Source organism: Neltuma alba, unplaced genomic scaffold, assembly GCF_004799145.2.
Source record: "Neltuma alba isolate B1F8T4 unplaced genomic scaffold, ASM479914v2 tig00003564_pilon, whole genome shotgun sequence".
NCBI lineage: Eukaryota > Viridiplantae > Streptophyta > Magnoliopsida > Fabales > Fabaceae > Neltuma > Neltuma alba.
In genome coordinates, this window is record NW_021633336.1 from 1 (window position 1) to 17,682 (window position 17,682).

Sequence of the window (17,682 nt, forward strand, 5' to 3'; positions counted from 1 at the left end):
TAAAAGAACTGAATAAATTATTAAGTATTAGTAAAATAACAAGTTTTTTGGATAACAATCAAAATGCATTAATAATAAAACAAAAAGATATATATGAAGTCAAGTAAGAAAGCTTGTAAATAACAAATAAGAATTAAGTAAGAAAAGATCCCCTTACTCTATCCTAGATGATAACTTTTTTAAACAATCCTAGAAGCTAATTATTACATAAGAGCAAGAGGGAGGGAAAAAAAAGCAAGTAAAATAAAATATCTTAGTGTAAAAAGTACAGTTAAATTTAGGGAGTGAAATTAAAAAAAAAACAAAAAAAAAGGAAAACACAGTAAAATATATTTTTCAATTTAAGACGTGGTTGAAAGAAAAGAGTGTATATATGTATGTACCAGCAAAATTGATGCATGAAAATAGCTTGTAGGCTCCTCTCCAATGGACTTCCTTTGTCTCAAATAACAATGAAGCTTTATTATTGTCAGCTACAACTTCTCCCTCAGCTACAACTTTCCTCTCTTCTCCTTTCTTTCCTGCTCTCATTTTTGTAACTTGCAAAGTATGTGATGTATATGTGCGTGTGTGTCTCTGTGAGAGTTTCACATAGAGGAACAATGAGCATATATATGTGTGTGTCATGCACATGCACACCATAATATTATTTATCATGAGAGAGACAATAATAATTAGCCATAATATAATGGATCCCTACTCACTATATACAGACAAATATTGCAACAGCACAATTAATGTTCACAGTCCCATATTCAAATTAATATATATGATGTAACTTGTTTTTATTTGGCCGAAGCCTTATAGTCTAATGAAATTAATATATTTTTGCTCTTTTTTTAATAATCCTGGCATATCTTTGATTGTACTAAATAAAAATTAAAGGTGCTATCTTCTTTTTCTTAAACTTAATATGTAATTTATATGTTCAAATAGCATTGACAACTTTGTAAAATTCAACATGAAGTTTAAATAATCTTCTTCTTAAATTTTAGTCCTTAATATATTGAGAATATTTAATTAACTATGCTATTCCAACCAAATTCCTCTCATCGGCATTTTCACAAACACCTTATATGCATTAATACTTAAACAAGTTTACCAAGCTTTTAATTTTTAAATGTTTTGCCTAATCAATGTTCAGTCCTACCTAAATTCAATTATTTACCAACAATCAATTTAAACAAAAAAAACTTTCAATACCCACAACATTCCGATTCAACACTTTCAACACAGTACCCACCAACCTAAATAATCACTTAGCTTTCAACATAATATAACAATTATACATAATATAACTTATCTAGCTCAAGCTGTGTCGTGCATTACATGCAAGCTAAGAATGGGGAGAGACTATTGCATGCAAGCTAATAATGGAGAAGACTGGTGCGTTGAGCTGAGAATGCGGAGACAGTCTCATGCGACGCTGAGAAAAGAGAAGAGAAGAGAAGGAGGTTGATGTTGAGAATGGAGACATGATTTGTGATGACGAGGAAGGAGAAGAGAATAGAAGAGGAGAGGAAAGGAGGAAAAGCTTTGTTCGATTACACAGTACTATTGTGTGTGTCATGAGAGTGAGCTAGGGCACTACAGAAAAAAATTTAATAAGAACGACGAGCTCATACTCGTCTATTTTGTTTTAACAGACGAGTATTAAGACCCTTTTTTCTCTGGTTTTCAAAATAGACAAAAATAGGAAATGAAAATGTATCATTTTGTAGTAGTGTTTGCATTACATATCAAACATAATTTGGGTCTCTTTTTACCGCTCTCATTTTACATGCCAAATCTATTTGTTCCTTTATTATTATTATTATTGTTATTTGTTATTGCTACTTATGCTGCACTCCATATGTATATTTTGCACCCATTGATATGTTACATGACCTCGATGACGTTAAATATAACGGATTTTTTTTTTGCCAACAAATATAACGGATATATATAATGGTTACGTTTTCCCTTTCTATTAACTAATAATTACATGCAATTTATTGTGATTTACATATTGCATTGTACTTTGGCCAAAGAAAAAAAAACACTGCATTGTGCTACTTTCACTTTAATTAAATCAAGAAATTAAATTTATAATTTTTAACTACTTTGATGATAAATCTGACATTGAGCAAGAATCTCTCTTTCGTATTTATTTATTCATTTCTGATCGCAAGTTAAGGCAATATGCCAATATCGTATAGATGGTAAAGCCTTTTCCTTTTAGATTTCTTGACAGACACATAATATAACAATCCGGACATATAATTTCTTCCTTTTTTGTGCTTGCTTGCAAATGAATCATGGAACAATTCTCTTGAGGGAATCATTCACACACACACACACACACACACACACACACCTTCTGTTATATTCATCAACCAATACACACATGTAAAACTCTCCTCCGTAACAAGTAGACCACTGGTATAAATAATCATAAAAGAAATAAGAACATGACTCTAAACCACGTCGCTGGAGCTGTGCCGATGGATGCTCTGTCCAACTCCACGGTTGCCGCGGGGCTCGGCCCATGGCGGATTCCGATAGACACAAAGGACAAAGCAGTTACATCTTTCGTGGCAATAGACAGAGGAGGTTGTTTATTACATGTTGGCGGCAATGGACATTATTTGGACCGCATGAAGCACAAGTGTCCGCTGAGCCTGTCCGAGCCCGAAGAAAAGTTGTCCAGTCTAACCTGAAATAAAAGAGCCTAAAAAAGAATGGGCATCTTTAGACTGGGCATTTCATGGGCAGGACATGCTGCCCTGCCCAGGTGGCCCTGCCTAGATTTTTTATATATATATATATATTATAATTTATGAAATAATATTAATATATTACATTTCTTTACCCAAAGAGAAAGTTATCTCCCTCCTCTTTGTAATTTAATTTATTATTGTCACATGTTTGTTAGTTTTCCATTTTAGGGGATCTAATTCTTCTAAAAAAACAATAGTATCTTGCTTTTAATTTGTTCTTCATGAGCTTTATTGGTATATTCTATTGTATGTTGCTATTGTAATGTTAGTTATTTATAAGTCAGTCTTCTTCTCTATGCCATTAACAACTTTTTTTGTTAGAGAATGGAGTTCATACATTACATATTTGTATAAATCAATAATTTTGAATATTTATACAAGACAGAAAACAAGATTGGGGTAGGAGCAAGGAAAAAATTGGGATTTAATTATCTGAATTACATGTTTTATTTTTTTATTTAATTTATATTTAGCTATATTGTATTAATTTTTTATGAAAAAGTTATATGATGAAAAGAAGTCTTTTAGTTGTATGGACTGCTAATTGCATTGTATTACATCATAAGTGTTTGCATATTAAAAGTGGTTATATTAAATTATTATAAGATTATAAGATTTTTTATTTTTCTTTTTACAATTATTTTCACCCTATTTTTATATGGTCTATATTATTCCTATTAGCCCATTGCTTCAGTTTTAATATCCTTTTGCAATTCTTTAGGTAACATTTAATTTTTGCCACTTAAATGGATAATCAAGCTTCTAGTACATCGCCATCTCTGACCCTCAATGGAATATCTCAATGTGCTTCAACCCCTCTTCAATTTTTTCAGATGTTTAATTCTTTTCTCAACTTTCTAGAAATTGATGCAAACCGTTTGAATTTCAAGGCTTTAATTACAATCTTGAGAGTTGTTTTGTTCTAAACATATTATGAATATTATTTATTTGGATATTTGCTAAGACTTATTTTGAGAAAATGTAAAATTATGAAATGTAATTTTCAGGTATGGACAAAAGTTTTTTCTACATATAATATCGGCAGGTCATCACCATTTGGGTAGTGAAACCCGCCTGCCCAGCTCGCCCATGTCCAGTTCAAAATGGTTAGGACTTCTATGGGCAGGACCGGACAGCGGGCTACAAAATACAACTCATTCATCTTCGGGTTAGGCATCGGGTAGGAGTCTTGTCTTACCATGTGCACCCCTAATTTGGCCTGGGCGCCTGCTGCCTTTAAATTTCCCCTACTTTCCAAACCAATTCTTATTGATTCTTTTAATTAATTATTAGATTCTATATATTATAATATGAGTGACAATTTGATATTTTATGAGTAAAATATGTACAGTTTTGATTTTTTTTTTTACAATTTTTCAAATAAAATTATACTAAATTAAGAAGAAATTACACGATTTGAGAGTATTTTTCTTTGAAACATCATAAAAATTTAAAACTTTACCATTTTTTTTTACCTATAAAATATTAAATTGTCGCTTATGTTACGTTGAATTTAGTGATTAAAAAAAGTTTTTAAAAAAATTTGCAAGTGAGACAGAAGGATAATAGTGACCCAAATCCAAATGATTAGCTTTGCTCTGGTGCTGTTCATTCTACATGACATACACCTCCTGTCTTTAATATAAGACCTATTTAATTAATTTGATTAGATTAAGAAAGTTAGGTAAGTTAGTTAATTATAAGAAATGTGACATGTTTTTTCTAAAACACCATAATCATCTTTCTTAATACCCCATCTCCCTCCTCTACTTGATTATAGTTGAGAGAGTATTCACAAGGGTAATTTAGAGAAAACTAATAAATATAAGAAGTGTGTCTTATATTTAGAACCAAAACCAACTCAACAATTGGATCATATATTAAGGATCGGAGGAGTATATCATATCACTATGAACCCAGCACAGGCCTTGGCAAACATTTCAATGTTCCCTTTTGTTTTTTTAAATAAAATAAAATTTTGATTTTTGTGTCAATTATCAAAAAGTCTTATTACATATGAAATGACGATGTACAAAATCACAAGATTCACACTACTGAGTACTGACTAGTCATCAAGACATTTTGATAATTATATTATTTTTCTTAACATCTCACTGCGTTTTCTTATATAGTTACAACTGCATGATCCTGTCTAGGAAAATGTCAAGGTAATTGTGCCCAAATTTAAAACCCTTTGTTTACACGCCAAACTTAATTCTGAGAGATGTTTGTTGTATTTTTTTGCCATCAAGATGTTAGTTCTATTCTAATTTTGCTTTTAAAGAAAAACACATGAATTTGTAAGTATAAATAAAAAGAATAAATGCATTTAACAAAAAATTATTGTTTTTAATGGATATGTGATTAGTTTACTACTTTAGTTTGCGTTTCCAATATAAAATCACGTGTTATATACTTTCTAGTAAAAAGATTGTGAGCTGCAAAGAAAATTAAATATAGGGAACATCATTCTTGTTTATATTCCACCCAAGACAATTAAATACAAAAAAATTGCTTGAAATCATCACATTATTTTAAAATCCCAAAAAATCTCATTGCAAAAGATTCTATTTGTTTAATTATCAAATTACCCTCATCTTTTTTCAAAATACTACCTCCGATCTTTAATATAAAATTTTGTTTGACTTTTATTTTGGTTCTAAAATAAAACCCCAATCACTTTGTCTATCATATTTATGCATTTTTTTTTCAATATAATCCTTCTAACAATTATAATTCTAGCCAATACACTTTATTAGCATAATATTTTAGAAAAGACAACACCTACTTATTGCAGATAACTAACTTAACTTCTTTTCTTAGTCTCTTAAAATTAGTTAATTAACTCTTATAATTAGGACCAAAGGTAATATTTATTAACAACTGAAAGTACAATCATTAACAACTTAACATTTGACGATTAACAATTATCGTGATAGCTATTAACAACTCATACATTACATTTTTGTAACGCGCTGAAAAAAATATTTTGTTAATATCTATCATCATAGTTGTTAATCGTCATACCTTAAGTTGATAACGATTGTTTTTTCAATTATCAATGCACACTTAAAAAAAAATAAAGACCATCTAGTAATTAAACAAATAAAATCTCTGAATAATTTGATGATTTCATGAGACATTTTTTGTATTTAATTCTCTGCCTAGTGCTTGAAAGAAAGTGAGGCGCTGACTTTATTCTTGTCCAGGTCAAGAACTTCACCCTTGTCGGAAAACTAAAGATATGTACGAATCAAAAAGTATAAAGGAAAAATTGATATGTAAGTTTCTATAGTTTCATTTGATTTTCAGTCATATCTCTATAATTTCTCTCTCATGTACCAATCACCTGAAACTACAAGGACCCGATTAACAAACTAACATCAATGCTACAAATGCTTTTACTCATTTTTCTCTAAAACTCCAGTGTTTTTTTTTTTTTTTACCAGATAAGACTCCAGTGTGTTGAAATGCCTCTTTTCAAGAGAATTGGTAAAATGATCGGATCACAGAATGGTACATCGTCGAATCCAAAAGGATGGTAATAATCTGCTTGGCCAAAAGCGAGAGAACCACCCCCTTTGAGGGACATCATCAGGTGCAACTTCATGCGAATCCTCAGATGAGCTCCTCCCATCAGAATCTCCACGTCCTTCATCCTCCTCCTTGCTTTTACTTGTCTTCGGATCTTTATCCTCTTCGACAGCGACTTCAGCGATTTCTCCAGGTTTCTTGTCAAAAAGGCCTTTAAATTGCTTTCGAGCTTTCTTCTCAGCTTCCTGCACATGAAATGGTTTCAGAATCTCAATCTGCATGTTCGCTCATTCATTGTATAAGAAAACAACTTCTTCCCAACATACCTGCTCCTTCTGCTGCAGTTTAAGAAGAGCTGCTGTTGCATCAGGTTCGGTTGACTTGTCAACTTTCAGCATCTAAAATGTACCAAGCGATTTTAACAATGAATGTCCAGATTTATTCATTGGGTGATAATAAGGACAACAATATATGATGATCGTATGATGATCTTACCATGTTGAAATCATTCTTTGCTTCTTCAAAATCTCCAGCTGCCATGTAGGCCATTCCACGACGGTAAAGACCCTTGACATGCGCAGGGTTTGCATCCAGAACCTATGTTGTTCAATGAAGGGCACATGAAACGAGGTAAAGTTATAATGTACAACGCGAAAATAATTGCTAGGCCCTTGTTACCTTTTTTTTGGGGGGGGGGGGGGGGGGGCCAGGAGTAGGCCAAACAGGGTCTTCAGGCAATCAGTGTGTAGTTTTTTTGACCAAAAGTGTGAAGGAGTATTTTATAATGGGATAATTACAATAAGTCTCAAGGAAGGAAATAAATTACAAAACAAGTCCCAGAGATTGTTATTCTTCACTCTAGAATTCGTCATTACAGGCTGCTTAAGTTGTTATTAGGACTTTTTAATAATTATTTCTCTTTTTTGGAACTTGATTGTAATTCTCCTTTTTATAATCAGCAGTATGATGTAAAGCGTGCGCATGTGTATTGTCATTACAACCAAAAATAGAAAGGAAAAAGAAAATGAGACTAGGCCAGTCATAATGAATCGCTGAAGTTAGATAAGACTTTCTAGTCACTAAGGACAAGCTCCCATAAATTAAGAATGAAAAGCGTCCTTTAAACATGCACAGATGCACAACAACCAGCTAGAAGGAAGGTGATGAGGTGGACCTAGACCATGGAAGGGATTGCTTATAATTTGTTTTGGCCAATGAAACAACTCGGAAGTCAAGAATGAATAACCAACTTTTGCTATATTGTTCATTCCACTGAAACCAGTGATATTAGCATGAAAAGTAATGTCATCAAGCGTACCTTATTGCAAAATTCAATGGACTTTCTAATTTCTCCCAGTTTCAGATAGCAAGCAGCCACATTCAGGTGTAACATATTCTTCAGTCATGTGAGAGAGAGATTTAGTCCCACAGATAAAATCATATCAATACTGAGATAAAGCAGAGTTTTTTCCCCCAAAAAAATACTATACTGGGGAAGAGATATATGAAAATAAAATAACTTACACGCGTATCTGAAAATACTTTTCCTTCCTCATCATCTTGTGGATTGACATGATTAAATTCTCGAAGTAACTGGCATCAACTACCACAGAATGTTAAAAAGTTGGAAGGTACAAGGATATACTCTCATAGCTGATAATAAAAATCCTGGTTGCTTGCAAATCATGGTTAAGATCCTTGTTTATCTTCTTCTAAAGATTTTTCTTCATCTTTAGCAATTTATGAGGTTAGATTCTGATTTCATATTTTAATAATTTTTCTTCTTTCTTTCTACCTATCTTGGATCCCATCATTTGGTATTAGAGCTAGCCAATCCAAAAATGATACTCACCCACTCTGCTAGCTTTCTTGACAAATCTACACTGTCACCCGCCCCTTCATCCTGTTAGCATTCATCTCGCAGAAGATTTTCCTATGTATGATGGTGGAGATCCACAGGCATGGATTTTAAAGGTCGAAAAATATTTTTCAAACTATCGCACTTTTCAAGATCCACTGTTGGGAAGAATTAGTAGGTGTTATGGGGCAATCATGGCCTTACAGAATTCCAAAATCCAAATGAGTATCTCTACAGCATCAAACAGGCGAGGAGTATTCAAGAATATCGCTCAGTTTGCTAAGTGTTCTGCACAGCTTAAAATTGGCTAGACGATTGCCTCCTCGGCAATTTTCTCAGTGACCTCAATGAGGAATAAATTGAAGGCAATCATACATAACACTATGCACTGTGTATGAAGCAACAAGGTTAGCCCTACAATATGAAAAAACCCAAAGAGTAAATAGGCCCAATCCCAATTCCTCCTACAGTCAAAGTCAACTGACTCAATCTGGATATCAAGCTAACAAAGATGCACGTGACACTAAGGGGAATCATCTAGAACCATCATATCTTAACAAAGCAACTCCATTGCATTCGAATTCCTACTCAACCTGCAACTTCAACCTCATCTAAGTCAAGTTCGTGGGATTTGTTGCAGCAACAGAGGCGAGTTACAAGTCTCTGGCTCCAACGTGGAATTGCTTTCTGGTCTGCTTACAGCTGCAAGTCATCTTTGTTAGGACCGCATACATTTCACGGGACATTTGGGTCCTAAGATGCAAAAACGTTTTTGGGTCTGGCGACAGCAACTTGGAGGAAAGAAAAAATGATGAGTTTCTTTAGAGCCCAGCATGATAATTCAATTCCGGCATCTCAGTCTCAGATTAAACATAGAAAGTCATTTGACAGGAAATAATTATTTACCCAAGTCTTATAACCTTCTGGAGGTTGATGGTACTACTAATTCAGTGGGAGAAAGCTCATGCGGAGGAATCATAAGAAATGAAAAAAGAGATCGGGTTACATGTTTCTGCTGCAAATAAGAGAACTATTGGCCTATGATCGCCAAAATTAAGGGTCCCACAACTAGTTTACAAATCTAATGGTGAAGCGGAATAAGGAAGATTGCGGTAGTTATGGATTGTGCCCAAGCTATCAATTACATCATCAGAGAGAAAAATATCAAGGATCACCCTCTCAGATATATTAGAAGAAGGAAAGATGATGCTAACTAGAGATTGGTCAATTCTGTTGAGGTTCACTTGTAGGGAATTCAATCACATTGCTGACACATTTGCTAAACATGCTTTGTCCACTGATTGTTATTTTTGCATCTTTGAGCAACCCCCATCCATCTTAAGAGAGATGGCAGTCGATGAGAGATCTAGAATAGTATAGTACTTTCCAGATGTAATTTCTTGTTCATTTAATACCAGTATCAGTTTTCATTCCCCCAAAAATGTAAAATCAAACACTAACTTCTTAAACTGTATAACTTGATGACCCCAAGGATGGGAGCAGTGAGGATCAAACCCTTAGGCATCAAATTCCCTGGTCATAGTTATTAATAGTTTCCATGTGCTTTATCAGGTCACCTCCTAACCTAAATAGAGATATTCACCACAATATAGAGTTTCTTTTGCTTCCTCCCCCCCCCCCCCCCAATAACAGAATACAGCAGCACCACCAGGTGCTCTATCAAAAAATTTGATGGACTCCAGTCCAAGTAATTTACATGGGGAAGTCGTCAACAAAAACATAAAAGAATCATAATGCAGCAATTATACTTCATATCTTAGGTCAGGACAGAAAGATAAATACCTTTTCATACTTTGCCTTGGCAAGTTCATATTTTCCTTCTTTGAACAGCCTGTTACCCTGGAAGAGAATAACGTCAAGAGAGTGATGTAGAACAGGAAGAGTACAAATTAATTATCATAATAATCAGGATTAATTTTCCTAGATGACTTCAAGCTATTTTGAGTCAATCCAACGACAATGCGGCAACATTCTGTCACATTACAGCAAACAATCTGTTTTGGTAACTATGTTTTGTACCATTCTTGACACTGTTAATACTAGGCTGAAAACTAAACGCGGATTTGTCTACAGGTTCTTTTGCATACCGTGTTTCTGATCTTTTCAGCATCATCCATTATACTTTTGAAGTCAAATCCAGTCCAGTCCTGCAAAACAGGATGTGAAATGGGGAGGAAAGGGCAGAGAGAGGAAAGGCTGGGAAAATAGAGCACTGAAATAATAAAATAATAATAATTCAAATTCGAACTCAAACCCTAATCTAAATTAAATTTAAAAGATGACGATAAGAAAATCTAGCTAGTCTAGGTATCTTATTTTATTGAAAGTAAATAAATCTAAAATAATTCCAAGAAAGATAATGATAAGGAATCCAATTAAATCCTGATTAATCTAATGGCTATTCAAATTATCCTTATTCAAATAATTTTAATAAGCCTAAGCATCTAAAATTACCCTAATTATATTTTACCATAAAGAACTCGCTAGGAAGTGAGTTAAAATTGAGGCACAAATCTTGGAAGGGTTTAAAAATTCAATATGGTGTTTTGATCCAGAAATCCTTTCCAATGGGTGAGGTACTGAAAGAGAAAACCATGGCAGGAAAAAATACACCTTAGTATCACCTTACTCCAATTTATTTGAAGGAAAAGTTGTTTGCTAATCATATAAGGGCATAACCATTGCTGAATGATAAAGTCATTTTTGCCTCACATTTGAAAAATGATGCTACTATAAATACTACATGAAAATACGAAACAATTATGGTAAGTAATTTTAATTGAATTTTCTGAAAGCAGTCTTCACAAAGATTTATGTTAAAGAGTTGGAAGCACACCTTTGGCATTTCAAAACCAAGAAGCTCAATTTCCCATTGAATATTAGCACCCTCAGGAACATTTGCCGGCCTGATCACAAAAGAAAACCATCCAGTTACATTACACAGTACAACAAGAGAGAATGATAGTAAATCTTTTTGATAGAAAATATTCAACTAGTGATGTCCTGAATCAAAATGCTTTATAAAATCTCGATTGTAGATTCAGAGGTAGTTAAACTAGTTTCACTGACCTAGGAAACTTATCATAAGCAAAGTCTGGGGGGCAAGTGACGAGAGCCACCTCTCCAGGCAGCATCAGACGTACACACATTTCAAACCCCTCTGGCACCTATCAAAAATACATAAAGTTTCAGTGCAACCACCTTTGCAGAGCATTCATCTCTTCACCACAGTGGCTTGTCCATGAATAGGATAGGTAATTCTATTTTTCCAATAAAAGGAAAACCCAAAATTGATGTCAGTTGATTTGTGTTTTTGAAAACTCACAAGCCCTTCTCCAGAACAGAACTCCAGTGGTTGACCATCATTATCGACTCTTGTGTCATAGAATACCCTCTTTTCTTCATCAAGAACCATACCCTTGTAATGAACACGAAGTAGACTGTCATGAAGAGGGCAGTCCATTGGAAAATCACCTATACGTTTCAAAGAAGAGCAACATATATAAAAAGGGCATTGTAGGCGAAGAAGCACTAGCATTTAGAATACATGAATGCAGGCATAACATTTCTTATCTCTCTCCTTCATCCCACAATCTTCCCAAAAGCAGAAGAACAAAAATCATGAAGAGCTGTAAATGTGTAACTCCTAAACTCTATAATTAAAAGATTTTAACAATTAGCATAACTGGAGCATCAATCAGATAATTTCCCATAAACGATTTGTTCACACTCTTAATTATGAAGTTCCAATAGCTTCAGTTCTTCTTGCATAAAATGCGTTAACAAATAACTCAAAATGCACAAACTACCCACCTTTCCCATCACGAATACGCCGTTTTATTAGGCGGCCATCTCCAAGCATGTCTCTAACCTGTTAATATATACAAGCAATAACTGTCAACCCAGAAAAAGCTTCATACTACAAGCCTACATGTATAAAATGCTTGATAACCTAAATAAATGTAAACTACAGTTTTTCATGTTTAACTTTTGCAAAAATCTCATGAATAACGGAAGTATATAAATACTTCTTAAGTCACGGATGATTCAAACAAGAATGAAAAAGAAAACTGATATAACCGCTGGCATTAGGAAGACTTATGGGAGAAGAATGAGAAAACCAAGGGAAGAAGTTGAAACCACTGGTCAAATCAATTACCCCAGAGCTCCAGGAATTGAGGAACAACTCTGAGTGGCAGCTAGCCACTAGCCGTATGGGTCTTAAACCCTGTAGGGTGGGTAGAATTACTTTTGGGGAGCCTATATTATTTTGTAAGGAACTGACAGAGGGGTAAGAGAGGTTTTGGGAGAGAATATTGAGGGAGAGACCTGGCCTCTCGAATGCCATGGGAAGCTGCAGTATTTAAGTTTGCCATGATAGTTCCAGTGTAATCTTTTGTTGCTCGTTGTGATCTATTTTGTTAATCAGGGAAATAGGGCTTTGAGCTAGAATCAGGTGAAACTTACTGTATCTTGATTCAGTGTTGGAACATTAATATCAAAGCCTCAGGATTTTCCTCATTTATTACTGATCTGCTTCATTATTGTCAGTTTGTTTTCTGTTTGTTAAATATTAAAGCCGGGTCACAACAAAAACCTAAAATAATTGGGGGGGGGGGCACTTAATACTTGACTGCCTGTAGCGGTAATAATGAAAGCAACAATTTTAAATTCCCAAATAATTCATAAAACTTATAAAAATCACTGTATCACCCTAAATTTATGAAAATAAAAAAACGATCTTTATAATATTAACCAGGACAGCTTGAAAAGAAAGCTTACCATGACTGAGAAAAAAGAACATAATACCAACCATTTATCCATCTATATTAGGAACTCTCCAATTTATCAAGGGACTTGATTCCACTTAAGATAAAACCTTTTGGTGTCTATTATATAACATTAAGTTGATATGTCCAAAGAATGCTAAGGCAGCCAAAAGAAACTAGTTATGGGGCTAAACAATGAAAGCAAGAAAGTTAAATCAATGAATGCCATAAATCTCCATAACATTAATAAAGTACATCTGGTTGACATAATAAGTATAAAATGCTGAGATCAATTTATTTGCAATCATATTAGTTCTTGCCACTTTATACGCCAGTACAACAAAAATTTTAGTAATAAACCATGATTTGCAGAGAAAGATCTTGCTCACTTGAATAAAGTGGACAAGCTCTACTTCAAACTCAACTTCTTCATAGTCTTCATTCAGTGGCATCAAAGGAGACTGAGTTAGGTACTGACTACGAACAAATATTACAGCCTTCTCTTCCCGTGTCATTGTTCCTATTCCCATTTCAAGACCTTTAGGTACCTGGTTTGCACATCAGCAAGTCCAGATATAGGATAATACAGGTTATTTTTTCGTAAGTAGATGGCTAAATGTAAAATTCTAAAAACTAGGAATTGAATATAACATATATGCCTTTGTCATGTTTTATATCTTGTGAAATTTAAGTTTGGTATTTTATCCATATCCATGCCTTATAGTATTATTTACCTTTGGAAGTTAGTGCAACAATGGCTAAGTACATCCTTTTCTGGTCTCCTAACAATTTTTTCAGGCAGGAGAGGAAAAGGTGGGAATGGAGGAACTATTGGTGAAACAATCAGACCACAGAACTAAAATATTGGGCATACTAAAAACCAACATATATTTCTGCAAGCCAATCCGACACGATAATTATAGTGAACAAAACAAGGGAAGAAGCGAATCAACTACCTCTGATTTTCCAAAAGTAAAGAAATAAGGTTCTCCTTCTGTGTGGGACACAATCAACTTCCCCGCAACTGTCTTTGCTGATATCCTAACAAGAAAAGTAAGTCAGAAGATTCAGAACTTCTGGCAACCTATCATAGTCTGACATAAAAAATAAAAAAAATAGGGGAGAATGAGTTGCTTTACCAAGCTTTCACTTCATAAGGTTCTCGTGGAGATTCCCAACCCTGTCCTTCACATATCACCTGCACTCATAAAACAGAGTTAACTGTGAGTTTATAACACTTATAATGTAATTGAGACCATAGATTAAAATAATCACATCTACCTACCTTGATGAGGTGTCTTGTGATTGAACCTCACTTTCCCACAGTTAAAATTACAAAATATGGACATAATGTACTTACTAGATGCTATGCATATAGGCATATGCCAACTCCTATGTGGTTATTTTCTCTGCTGTTAGTTGCTTGGCGATAATTCCATTGTTTGCTTAAGAAAACAGGGAATTTTTGTTGGCTGATGAAATGGGAAAGGACTCATATAGAGACCGTTTCCTGTCTCCTAATTGACTAAATGTGACGTATACAGGATCACCTAAATTTCCAGTGAAACTCATTTTGCCAATCCCAAATTTCTCAACACTTTCTCAATAGAATACCCCCATATTCTAGAATTATTATCAAGTCCTTAAGACCATTAAGTCCACAAGCGTTCTTTTCTCTGCGAGTTACATTATAGAGCCAAAAGCTAGGGGCTATGCAAGTTGGCGGCATATATGTCCTTTCCAAATTCTTGCTTTATCATGCTGTTAACTACTATAATGAGAAATCCACAAATGACGGGAGGAGAGTGAAAGTTAAGGAAAGAGATGATTCATGATCAATATCCAATTTCTTTCCTTCTTTTTGGAAGCAGACTTATGCATTTTCCATTTAGGCTAATCCAAGATCATATGCGGAGGTACAACATAAGTATATATTTCATACAAAAATGTATTCTAGCCTCTTTTACCTTTTTTATAACTCCCAAGTCATCAGTAACAACCTGATGTAAGACACAAAAGACAGAAAAGTGCGTTAGATTATGGAGTCCAAGAGCACAGACATTGCAAAAGCAGAGTTGTACTATATACAATGGCATTCGTATCAAATACAGCTCAATACTTCAAATTGCATTGGGTATAATTGCAGTCACTATTAATAATCCAATGTTAAGATAGATTAGAAGAGAAAACACTTGATACTCTTCATATGGTATACTGCAATGATTATTGACAATTCAAAATCCACCAGTGTGCAAGAGTGAAGTGGAATCAACATAATTAGAAAAGAAAAGACAAGGAAAAAGAAAAAGAACTTAAAGTTCACAATCTTGCCTTGGCTTTGAAAAAATCTATCAGCTCAATTTCAAAATGAAGTTCGTCTTCCTTTGGAAACCCATCAGGAGCAGAAATAGGACAATCATCCTCACCATAATGCAACTGAGGTTTCATCTTGAACTGCAAGAAATAATAGTCTATGAAACTATAAGATAACATGCGAAAATTGAATAACTTATTTTCACCTAAAAGTACACACAAAATAGAACATTCTCCTAGTACATAAAAAATGGGGCTGGGGGACATCAGCTTAAAATTGTCCCTGTATTCAACCAAGTGCCATAGAATAAATTGTCAAAATGAATATACAAAACTGTCTGCTACTATACTCCCATTCTTCCCCTATAATGATTCATCCCTCATATTCGTATATGTGTAGTAGAGACAAAAATAGCCAAAAAAACAAGATTTGACCAAAGAACTTAGAAAAATTACCAGTATGTTTAATTCAAGAGCAAATAATCAGGTAAAGGCCTCATCTCTTCTTCTCAGTAATATTTTTCATAGTAATAAAGACTACAAAAATTATAATAAGAAATGCAACTTTTTATTGCATAAACTAGTGAACAACTTATATTGTCTTTGCATTTCAGTGTGCACTAAATAATGGTCTCCAGTTTAAAGAATGATAATATTAAAACTAATGAAAATGTCCCATTTTGTTGGGATTAAACATAAGACACAGTGACTTAAGCTTTAAGTTACCAGTACATAAGTAGAGATTCACAAAGACAAGGAAGTTCAATGACTAGCACGTTACCATTGCTACTTCACCCTTCAACATTGTTGGAATTCCTTCTAACAAACCCAATAACATCTTGCTTTTGCCCAATACATCTCTCATCGGGGCACCCTTCCCTGTTACAGTTAAGCAAGATATTATCTAATTTCAAAATAATGTATACAACAAAAAACAATCTAGCATTGATATTACCTGAAGCTGACAAAATGTAAAGTTGAAAATGGATTGTTTCGCTTAAAATTGGCAAGTTAAATCTTAAAATCAAGAGAAACCAAGAAGAGTTTTTTGCAACCTCCATGAGAGTTAAAACAAGATAGAGATGGAAAATACCGGAGAGTCACGGTAACAGTCAATTTTCTGAGAAAAATTGTAGTCAAAATTATTAAATTCATCCAGAGCTAACTACAAGAAATCCAAATATTCCAAGAAGATTAAAAGTCACCTCACCTCCGCATTCTGATCGGGTGGATTGCACAACTACTCCATCTAAAGTTCGAATTGTGCAATGATATACGATCTGAGACATATAACATGTTAATCTCTGCTATCCTAATTTCATGATGTACATTGACACAATTACATTATATCTATTGTAGAAGTCCACGGCAGCGGCCTAAGAAATACAGAAATAACCTGATCACCATCTGAAGGCGTCAAGTCACCCCCTCCAGGCCTCACTACAGCTTTCATCAAACTCCCAGGTACAATTTTCTTCTTCCTTTATTTACCCAAACGAAAAAAATTAGAACATTTCTCCAGCAATTCCAACCACAGCAAGTAAAACTAACCACATAAATGAATAAGAGAAAACTACCTCTTCTCTTCCTCTGAAGATTGCTTCTCTTTCTGAGGCACATATTCTCGTTCGGTATGTTCATTTACAGCCATAGTCAATTAAATTACGCTAATGTTACCAGGGTCTCTGTTCCCAAGTCCCTGCACGGTACAATTTGGTTCAAATTTGAATCTATAGATGACCCATTTTAACAGAACCTCCCCAAAAGCTCACTGATTTCAGTGTTTTACTCACTTAAGAAAAAAATGCGGGAAAGTTGGTAAATTGAAGGCACCTTCTCTCACAGTCACTTTCGCCAAATTCAGAGATTCACAAACAACTAAATAATAATCAATAAGTGAGGCAAAGTCGAATGCATAGCTTGGTTGATTTTACTGAAACAAAAGATTGAATCTTATAGCTTCTAAAAACCGCATTGAAAAATTCAATTTTGGGATAGCGAGGCGGATGAGTTTCTCCCTCACCTGAAGCACTCTCCGGTGATGAGAACAAAAGCCTGAGTGATCAGTATCAAGCCGTTGGCTCTCAGAAACCAGTGAAGCGCGCCAGCGGCAAAATCGAGGTGCCTTCCTTTTCCAACCTTATACGAGTCCGCATTAGGTAGTGACTGATCGTGCTCAGCCTTCAAAACGGCACTGTTGCGTGGAATTTCCCTTTTTTTTAAAAAAAAATTCTCTTAATAGGAGTTGAGCCATGTTTACAACTCAACATTTTAGAAAATACTTCTCCTTTTATCATAAATATAAAACTTATTTTATAATACAAATTATACTACAAAATAAATATTATATTTAGGACCTAAGTAGTACTAGATTTAACTTTTATTTTGATCTTAAATATAATATTTAATTTATTTTATTTTTTATATT

The 17,682-nt window shown here is 34.1% G+C and overlaps 1 protein-coding gene across 2 annotated transcripts; it reads right to left on the reverse strand.

Annotated features, from left to right (window-relative positions):
• Positions 1-6,016: 6,016 nt before the first annotated feature.
• Positions 6,017-17,397, reverse strand: LOC114741924 (peptidyl-prolyl cis-trans isomerase PASTICCINO1). Of its 2 annotated transcripts, none has more exons than XM_028930173.1 (21): positions 17,278-17,397; positions 16,832-16,953; positions 16,651-16,735; positions 16,465-16,534; positions 16,036-16,133; positions 15,273-15,395; positions 14,909-14,941; positions 14,081-14,139; positions 13,898-13,982; positions 13,331-13,489; positions 11,986-12,043; positions 11,498-11,646; positions 11,242-11,339; positions 11,009-11,078; positions 10,260-10,319; positions 9,955-10,011; positions 7,818-7,886; positions 7,612-7,689; positions 6,789-6,890; positions 6,620-6,691; positions 6,017-6,538 (listed from the first exon to the last, which is right to left on the reverse strand). In XM_028930173.1, exons 2-21 carry the CDS (start codon positions 16,903-16,905, stop codon positions 6,266-6,268), a joined length of 1,872 nt encoding a protein of 623 aa, XP_028786006.1. In that variant the 5' UTR covers positions 16,906-16,953; positions 17,278-17,397; the 3' UTR covers positions 6,017-6,265. The 2 variants fall into 2 exon arrangements, with proteins under 2 accessions (XP_028786006.1, XP_028786005.1); XM_028930172.1 differs by lacking the exon at positions 17,278-17,397 and adding an exon at positions 17,048-17,221 and having other exon boundaries at positions 6,211-6,538.
• Between the last annotated feature and the right edge of the window lie 285 nt (positions 17,398-17,682).

Coding starts and splice junctions, on each gene's coding strand:
- LOC114741924 (XM_028930173.1), bottom strand. CDS start 16,905: ATGGCTGTAAATGAACATACCGAACGAGAATATGTGCCTCAGAAAGAG. Junction 11,647..11,985: donor GCGTATTCGTGATGGGAAAG/GTGGGTAGTTTG, acceptor TGAAACGTATAG/GTGATTTTCCAATGGACTGC. Junction 6,539..6,619: donor AACTGCAGCAGAAGGAGCAG/GTATGTTGGGAA, acceptor TTTCATGTGCAG/GAAGCTGAGAAGAAAGCTCG.